Source organism: Nanorana parkeri, unplaced genomic scaffold (genome assembly GCF_000935625.1).
Source record: "Nanorana parkeri isolate BGI_ZX_2015 unplaced genomic scaffold, ASM93562v1 scaffold210, whole genome shotgun sequence".
In the NCBI taxonomy this organism is placed as follows: Eukaryota; Metazoa; Chordata; class Amphibia; order Anura; family Dicroglossidae; genus Nanorana; species Nanorana parkeri.
Window position 1 is genome coordinate 1,283,452 of NW_017306478.1, and position 9,313 is coordinate 1,292,764.

A 9,313-nucleotide genomic window follows, 5' to 3' on the forward strand; every position below is an offset into this window, starting at 1 on the left:
CAACAGATTTAGTGTTTAAGACCACGCAGGGTCCCTTCATCAGGCTTAACATTGACATGACTGGACCTGATGAAAGGACCCAGCAAACTCCTTAGTGATGACGCGAAGTTTAAAACGGCAATGTGGTAGTGCCAGGGCTTCCCAGCAAATGGTATATGATCTAGATAAGTGGAGACAAATAGGTAAGCATCTTTAATGTTCATAGAGGCCAGAAAGTCTTCCTGGAGAAGGGAGGCGATGGCCTATCTGGTGGACTCTACTCTCGGAATTTCTGGAACCGAAGTGAAAACTTTGAGATCCAAGATGAGAAAAAAATGCCCCCCTTGGGCTTGGTAACAGTTAACAGGTTGGAGTAACACCCCTAAAACAGTTCTGCTACAAGAACTAGGGCAGGCACTCCTGTTGTTGTGTAGCTAAAGATCCCATGAGGCATTGCAAGGCTGACAGCCACAAGCATGATGGGATTTGGAGTTTCACCACAGCCAGAGTGCCAAGGATGCCTACCTCTGAACTAGGGAGAGGACACCTGATCCAAAAAGAGAGCTCCATGAAGACCTACTAAACTGTGCCGTGACTCAGGAACATTGTAGATGAAAAGCAGGAGTGGGGTAAAGGGTGAAACATCAGATTTTCAGTAGAGTGGAGAACATTTAAGAATCCTTCAAATTTATTGGTGTCCCAAGTTGGGCAGATTTAATTTTGCTACCTGTTCCAGTGTCATTCTGTCAAGGTGTCCTCAGGAACAGAAGTGAGGGAGTCACCCCAGTAGGGACAGCAATAAAAACCTTGATTTGTTATAGTCCGTTGCCTTTAGGTATTGTTAATGTGGCCTACAACACTCACCCTAGGCTGCTGTTGTATAGGAACTTGCCCATACATCCTATGCTGGTGGGTGCAGCCAAGCGCAGTGTACTGCGGCCACTCCCCCACTTAACTGCATCATATTTCCTGTAGACCCCCGTGGGTGCCAGGACATGCATGCATTCAAATTGGCCTTTGGCAGTGGAATGGAGGTCAGATGGTGGTGGCACCACTCAGCTCGGCAGTGGGAGGGGGTGGATTGTGTGCATTTCCAATCTGTTAACAGCAGTTGGCCAGTGGCTCCCATGGGACATGAGGTTACAACCCACACTGGTCAACTCATCCCATGTCTCATGTCTATGGGAATAACGACATTGACGCGAACATGGAGAGACCAGTGTTCTGTTTACATTTAGATGGACAAGACAAAGAGGATTTAGAAGGGTGTTGTTTATTTATGTACATTGCTTTTAGTCCCGAGCCAAGAGTTTCTGCTTCTTCAGCTTCTTCTGAGAGATCTGCAAAAGAATGATGCAAAGATTATTCCTCAAACTAAACGGTGAGGTTTATTATAAATGGCATTTATGTAGAACAAAGTGTAAGTGACCTGAAGAGAGGAACAAAATACAACCAAGGTATTTGTAAAGTGTTGCATGAAAAACAAGCTCTGGTTTTACCAAAAAACCTTAAAATTATATTTTCAGAGTAAAATATACACAAACTCCATGCAGACCTTGCACTTGGTAGGAACTGAACCAAGAAAAAACTGGAAGAACAATCAGCTAAATAGACTCCCAACATCCCTGGTAGTGAGAATCTTCTCAAAGTGTAATGAGAAATATGTAACAGGAAAGTATACAGCGCACCTCGTCTCAGGCAGGATATAACGCCTATACACAAGCAATCCATTTTTCTGCTGAAGTAACATCTGGACAGACTACACAGATTAAAGTCAGAGGAAAGAGCCAAAATACCAAACACCCCTAAGGTTTGGAATAGCATTGCGACTGGACAGCCTCTGATCACAACCCAGCATAGTAAAACAGTAACGATTGCGCTGATTCTGCCACATACGGAGAACTGAAAGTCATACACCCGGCTTCTCTATGCATGTTCAGATTCAAACCAAAGCTCTGTTGTCACCTCCACATCTGTAACAGAATGGACCTTCCAGGTAGAGAAGCATGCAACAGTGCTCAAGCCTGAGCGGCCAATTGTAAGACACACGCTCATGTGGGAAGGGGTGGTAACATCCACCCAGGTGAGCTTTAGCACCAGACTACCTGGTGTGGGGGGGGGTTGGTAGCATGGAAGGGAGAGTACACAATTCTGGGAAGCTGGCAGTCACTTTGACCTGAATAATCAGGCAACAGTGTGTAAAACTAGCCATATAACAGTACAATTTTGTGCAAAAATAAAAATTGGACCATTTGTTCGACTTTCTAATAGAAATAAGTTCTAAAACACTTAAGCATCAGAACATCCAACAAAGCAAGGTGGTATTCTGCAAAACAAAAAGCAATAAACTTCCCCAAAACGTGAAGAGTGAACGACACAAGCATCCTCAGACTGGAGGGAAATCTAGCTGAAAGTCATCTACAAACGTCCCTTTTACAAATCCTTTCATGAAATGTCCACAGGAGGGGTCACCCATCCTCCCCAAACACACACAGAGATATCCCATGGCTCCTATAGGGACCATGGCACATCCCAAGACCATTACCAGTGGCTGAAGCAGCCCAATGAGGATCTACAGCAAAAGGTACAAAAAGCGCAGATATTTTGTGCGACGGATGGGAACATTGCGGGAGGCCATGGAATACAGTTTGCCTTATATCTAGGGAGGGTAGGTGCACTTTGAAATATCCACACACATTCTCTCAGCATATCCCTTGACAAAATTCTGCTGGCCTTGCCCCTACAACTTTAAAGTCAAACACGGTTAAGTCAACTCCTTGTAACACTATGTTAACAATAGTATTATAATAAAAAAAAAAAGGGAGGAAGAATTGTGATTCAAATGAGATCACTGCATAGTATCACCCAAGCACCAACCTAGAGGAGATAGAACTCCCTTGAAAACTCTAATAAGCACCTAATGAAAAATATGCCATCTGATCAGTCTCAGAATGAAGAGCCAGGAGCAAGAGTCACATACTCAGCACTAAAAAAAAAAAAAAGAATATCTGACCAATTTAGTGCTAAGAGATGGGTGGGGGAATCGCTTTCTCCTAATACAATAGGAATGAGAAAGGATGAAAAAGACCTCATCTGAGCAGTCTCAGAATGAAGCCTGAAGACACACAGACACGAGGCCTCTGAAGTGAACGTACCTTCTTCTTCTGGGCAACTTCCTCCTCTGGTTTGGGGACAATCTGCTCCTTTTCAGTCAAGATCATCTCAATGTGGCAAGGGGAGCTCATGTAAGGGTTGATACGGCCGTGAGCACGGTAGGTTCGTCTCCGCATCTTGGGAGCTTTGTTGACCTGAATGTGCTCGATAACCAGAGAATCGACATCCAATCCCTGCAAAGAAAGGAAAGAACGTGTTATCAAGCACAGAAGAGAAAAAACACGAAACCAATGTGAAGATAGAACTGGCAGCTCAGATAAAAAGTTAGTTTCATGTTTAACTCCAAAGGTGTCCTAAGATCGTCATCATTGCCACCAGTAATGCAGCGAGGCTTAACATAGAATGAGGCCAAAAAAATAAAATGACAGAGCCCATAGAAATCATGGAGACAGAACGTCCACAAATCTAGATGGGATTAGTACAGCCCTACACACCTTGAGTTCTGCATTGCTCTCAGCATTCTTCAGCATGTGCAGGAGGAATTCTGCACTCTTCTTAGGCCAACGTCCCTGTGTCCAGTCCCATTGCTTGGCCTATGGGGGTAAATAAAAGGTTAGTCAAAAAAAGCTGACCTTCAGGACCATGTCATACACCACATGTGACCTTTTATTTCTTGCAGAAGATTATAACTGAGGTTTGAGGGGGTTAAGAACATTTGTGCTTGCAGTTCATCTTTAAAGCACTTGATTTCCAGTACTCTCATTAAAATGTACCGTATATACGCCGAGATTTTCAGCCCATTTTTTTGGGTGAAAAGTGCCCCCCTCGGCTTATACTCGAGTCAGCGCCAGGTGTCATCTTACTTACCTCGCCGAAAGAACCCAAAAGAGAAAGCAATTTCAGAGAGGCACATGAAAAGAATGCAAACTCCCACCCAATATTTATCTTTAGATGTAGGACTAAATAAAGAAATATTTATAAGGAGTTGCTCAGAAAGTAAGTTGGTTTCATGGTTATTCCAAAGGTGTCCTAAGATAGTCATCACTGCAACTCCATGCCGCACATGTCCCAATATCAGGAGAAAGCTTCTATACACTGACCTGGGCACACCTGCCAACACCTCCATTGTAGCGGCGGAAAGGAACGCATTGCTTCTTCAGGGTGACATCCTTCAAATACTTGGTGGCCTTACGAATGTGCATGCCCTTGATGGCCTGAGCTGTCTCACGAGTGTTCTAGAAGGAAAGCAGTCACGTTTAAAGCAGATCTAATCCTGAACTGGAAGACATTTAGACTGCTGTGTATCAAACACTTTTAGCACACGGTTTTCACCATCAGTACCAGTGATCTCCCCCCAGCCACTTCCTGTCTACATGTGCCAATTGCACATAATAGGTTTGGACCATATTCCTAACAGTTGCCAATATGAACACTGGTGCATATAAACACTCTGTGAATGGCATTCCCACAACCTAATGACGCCGGGGAGCATAGGAACTGCAAACAGCATTCACTCAGCTATACGCCGGGTGGACGGTCTCTGTATCAGCCCCAATGAGTGTTGGTGGGGCCGCTTGTTGTCTCTACCAGGGGGAGCATGTGACAGAAGGAGAGTGGGTACAACAAAGGTTCCAGACTAAGGCCCCATTCACACTGAGCGATTTAGCGAGCAATTTTTGCAGCGATATCACTCATATTTCCACGCGATATCGCTCTATGTAGCTTCTCCAATCCATTTCAACGTAGCTGTTCACATCTCGTCGCTCAATATCGCTTGTCGCTCCTACATGACCCTTTTTTCGAGCGATATTGCTCCTGATTGCATACAGCCCAATAGGAAAAAGTCGCTCAATATCGCACGATTTTCATGTCGCTCAGTGTGAATGGGGCCTAAGGTCAGCCTCAAGCTGGCCATACACCTATAGATTATCTGCAGAATTTCTATGGTCAGATGGAAAAAGCGCAACAGATTCCTCCATCTACACTAAGCTGTGTGGATGGAGGAGTCTCCCGCTGGGCCAAGCTTCAGTATCTTGCTAGTCGGCCCCGCTGGCTCTCTAAACACCTGAACAGTCTGATTGGATGCAGTCATTGTTCAGGTATTTTGAGAGCCAGCGGGTCCGACTAGCAAGATACTGAAGCTTGGCCCAGCAGGAGGTTCCTCCATACACACAGTTTAGCATAGATGGAGGAATCTGTTGCACTTTTTCCCATCTGACATTGGAAATCTGCAGACAATCTGTAGGTGTATGGCCGGCTTTAGTGAAGGGATGTTGGAGAACGCATAGCCTTCATTTTTTTTCAATCTGGAACAGTGACTGCAGCCGATTGGCTGCAATCACCGGCCAATACATTTTCCCCTGGCTCCTATTTTCTGATCTGTTCAAGAGGTGGCCAAAATTCACACTCGGTGTATGGCCAGCTTAAGACCCCTTCCTCACGGGCTGATCAGGAGGTCATCCATGATTGAAGCAGTATGGATTAGGAGGTCACCACTGTGACATCTGTATGTCCAGTTTTTTTCCTCCATCTTGCTATGGAGGAAAACACGACCAGACCCCCATGTCGGTCTATGAGGATTCTGATGTAAACAGACATGCGTCCATTAACATCAGATTACCCCGATCCGGCATGACCAGGTCCGGTGAAATGGATCTCCGATCGGTTTCTTTTCCAGACCTGGCCAGAGTCAGGGGTAACTAAGTGTAAACGGATGAGCATAGGCTAGCACTGGGCATCCGATTGGGTCCACTTGAAAAAAACTTACAGGCGGACCCGTTTGGACCACCCAGGTGAACAAGGCCTATCTATCTAAAGTTTGCCAGTGTGGGCAGTGTGGAAAGTCTTGCTTCAACATACAGTGCATATGTACACTGCAAATTATGATGTCCTGACAATGACTAGGAGTCCTCCAATGCTACAATAAACCCCTGGGGATAATAATGGAGATTTGCTGCTCAGAACTCTTGATTATTTTCAGAAATAAATCAAAGGTGTCCTAAGAAAACATCACAGCAGCAGCAATGACAAGGATTTACCACCAAACACGTCTGAAAAACTCACCTTGAAGTGCACTCGCAGGTTGGAACCCCGAGCCTTGCATGCTGCAGACAATTTTAAAGAAGAGTATTAGTTACGCTGCATACAAATCATCCGATATCATCAATAAAAACTAGGGATGCACCGATACCAGTATTTCGGTATCGAGTACTGATCATTTTTTCCGGTACTCGCCGATACTGAATACCGAGTATCGGAAGTCCCATTCATGAAGCCAGGCGGTGTGTAAAGACTCGCCACCCGGCTTCCCGATTAGCAGGGAAGCCGCCCCCATGCTTCTCATCACTGGGTGACGAGAAAGCATGGAGCCGGCTTTCTGGCCAATCGGAAGTCGGGCGTCGTGTAATGACGCAGTGCCCGGCCTCCATGCTCACTTGTCATGAGGTGACGAGGGAGCATGAAACCGGCTTCCCGGCCAATCAGAAAGCCGGGTGCCGCGTCATTAGACCGCGCCCGGCCTCCTGATTGGCCAGCTTCCCTTCCTGATTGACCGGGAAGCCGGCTCCATGCTTTCTCGTCACAAGTGACGAGGGAGCATGGAGCCAGCTTCCCGGCCAATCAGCGTGTAATGACGCGCTGCCTGACTTCCCGATACCGGAAGTATCGGGCTAGGCATCAGAGGATTTGGGCATGTATGGTATTGGTGCATCCCTAATAAAAACCATCAATGACTTACATTTTGTGGGGTTTTCGGGGTCGAGGGAGTAGCGGACCATTTTGAGATATTACCTGGAGATTTAAAGAAAGAAAAAAAAGAAAAAAATTCAGGCAGAGTTCAGGCACATGGAGTAACACTATGAAATGGATTATATAGATTATAAAAGCTGCTCAGATACATGTTTTGTTTTCATGTTGAATTCCAAAAGGTGTCCTAAGATAGTCATCACAGCAGCTATGAATACAAATAAGGGCTACGAGAGGAATGAACAGGAGCCACTGATGAGATTTCACACAGTGGGTGCCGCCGTCGGCACCCTTCCACCTGACATCCCTCAGTCAGTTGATGAAAGGAGCAGGTTGGAAATTTCCCGACCGAACTCAGTTCTGGTATTCTGGCAGCCGCTGTCAGAATACAATGCAAACAGCGGGGGATTCCAGACCGGGCCAGACTAGAACGTTTCCGGACCCAAAATGCATCCCAATGTATCTCTATGCTATTTCTGGCCTCTGTTCACACCAACGCAGTCCGTTCCATAAAAATACTGCCAGCCTCACTTTGTCTGGACTGGAATGCACTGGAACGCATCAAAAACGCATTGAAACGCACCTGCAAGACCATTTTAAGCTAAAAAAAAAACCCACAAAAATTCCAAACACAATGCACTGCGTTCCAGATCTGGTCCGGAAAATGGTGTGAACCCAACCTCAGCCCAGAGGTCGAAGGAAGAAAACATAACCATGTACACCCAGCTCAATTTGCCGGAGTATCAATCATGTTAACATGCGACATATGAAAACCACATGAGCTCTTTCCATCCAGACTGTCGCACATTTACCACATGGGGTTCATAGCGCACCAGACGGGTTTTGGGAACACAAGCAGCCTTTTTAAAACAGATTCTATGACAGGACTTGAAATATTGAACCTGCCATTGCTGACCTCTCTTGGAAATGGGATCTGCCAGGCTGGCTCAGGACCACCACCAGAGTCAGAATAAGAATGCAAGAACTCCGGCCTTTCCTTAAGCACACGGACTCCTTAGTACAATCAGGGAATTGGCACAGCCAGGCAAATGGCATTTTCAGACGTTCAGCATCTCTCATATGACAGGGTGCGCGTGTGTGTGTGTGTATATATATATATATATATACATACACACACACATATATATATATATGCACACACACACACACACACACACACACACACACACCTCTCTATACACTCACCGAGGCCACCTTAACTCCTCTAGGTGATCACAAGTCTCAGCTGTCCATGACATGACTGGTGATCAGAATCCCTGGTACGGGGATAATTATAGAGCCCGGACTGCACACCAAAGTAGCCAAACAGACGGCACCGTCCTAAAATTCACCATCACTGGAGCCTTCAGGACAACTAGTTCATCTCAGCAGCAAGCAATCACTTGAAGGCTGCACGGGGTTTACCAATGATGGAGATGTACCCCAATATCCAATCTAACACAACATGCCTTTAATGCCTAGCACACAACCAGGAGCATGCAACTGTATGCGCTCCCGTTTCACTAGGCACCCCAGGCCCAGCTGACAACCCATAAAACAGGTCAGCAAACTCCAGCCATGCAGCTGTGGCAAAACTACAAATTCCATGATATAACCGTCTCTGGGAATCATGACTCTGGCTGTGAGAACTTTGCAATGCCTCATGGGATTTGTAGTTCCGCAACAGATGGAGGGCCAGAGTTTGCCCACCCCGGCCCTATATGCAAACCAGGGCAGGGTGACACCACACACTGGGCTCTCCAAAAAAAACTTAAGAACACAATATGCCCTCTATTAGTCCTTCTCTATGTATCAGAGGCCTGCAATGTGGACGCACCAATAACACTCCACTACAGGGATCCTGCCCGGCACTCCGTACCACAGGCCTCATCCCCGGACTGTACTACGGCTTCCCTCAACAACAACTCAGCAACTGGCACACAATACATCCCTCCTCCCATCCTTACCCAGTGCCCTCATCACCCTAGCACAGTGCCGGCACACAGCGGCCATCGATGCCGGGGATACCGATCGGATTGAACTCCGAGGTTCAAAGCCCAGCTCAGCAGCCATGTCTCACTCACCTCAGGCCGCGCAGGAAGAGGGCTCGCGAAGCATCCTGGGAACGGTATCACGGCGCCAACTCTCGCGAGAGCCGATCGTGAGATTTGCGAAGTGATCGTGGCGGCCATTTTGCCAACCATAGCTGCCAACCATTGGTGACCACTGTTACACTGTGTAATGTCAGTATTGGGTTCAGGTTTTTTTTTAGTTATTAAAGCTCAAATCTGGGCAACCTGACTTTCAAAGCATATAGGACTTATAAAGTGTTTAACCTCAGCGGTGTAATACATTAAAGAGGTCCTGTTGCCAAACCACAATAACAACTATCCCATAAGATTATATATGCATCCCATCTGCCTGGGCCAGTCTGGAGCAATGAGGATCATGGGATGCCCTCCATCTCTATACTGTG

General features: G+C 46.3%; 1 protein-coding gene across 1 annotated transcript; it reads right to left on the minus strand.

Annotated features, from left to right (window-relative positions):
- Positions 1 to 1,236: 1,236 nt before the first annotated feature.
- On the minus strand, positions 1,237 to 8,941 carry LOC108786420 (60S ribosomal protein L17). Its single transcript, XM_018555709.1, has 7 exons — positions 8,922 to 8,941; positions 6,830 to 6,882; positions 6,157 to 6,197; positions 4,194 to 4,328; positions 3,588 to 3,686; positions 3,135 to 3,326; positions 1,237 to 1,319 (listed from the first exon to the last, which is right to left on the minus strand). Exons 2-7 carry the CDS (start codon positions 6,867 to 6,869, stop codon positions 1,272 to 1,274), a joined length of 555 nt encoding a protein of 184 aa, XP_018411211.1. The 5' UTR covers positions 6,870 to 6,882; positions 8,922 to 8,941; the 3' UTR covers positions 1,237 to 1,271.
- Positions 8,942 to 9,313: the final 372 nt, after the last annotated feature.

What these genes read in the sequence shown, in the direction of transcription:
- LOC108786420 (XM_018555709.1), bottom strand. Translation starts at nt 6,869, where the DNA reads ATGGTCCGCTACTCCCTCGACCCCGAAAACCCCACAAAAT. An exon ending in GTGTTGGCAGGTGTGCCCAG is followed by an intron (nt 3,687 to 4,193) that starts GTCAGTGTATAG and finishes TTACCCCCATAG; the next exon opens with GCCAAGCAATGGGACTGGAC. An exon ending in AAGTTGCCCAGAAGAAGAAG is followed by an intron (nt 1,320 to 3,134) that starts GTACGTTCACTT and finishes ATTCTTTTGCAG; the next exon opens with ATCTCTCAGAAGAAGCTGAA.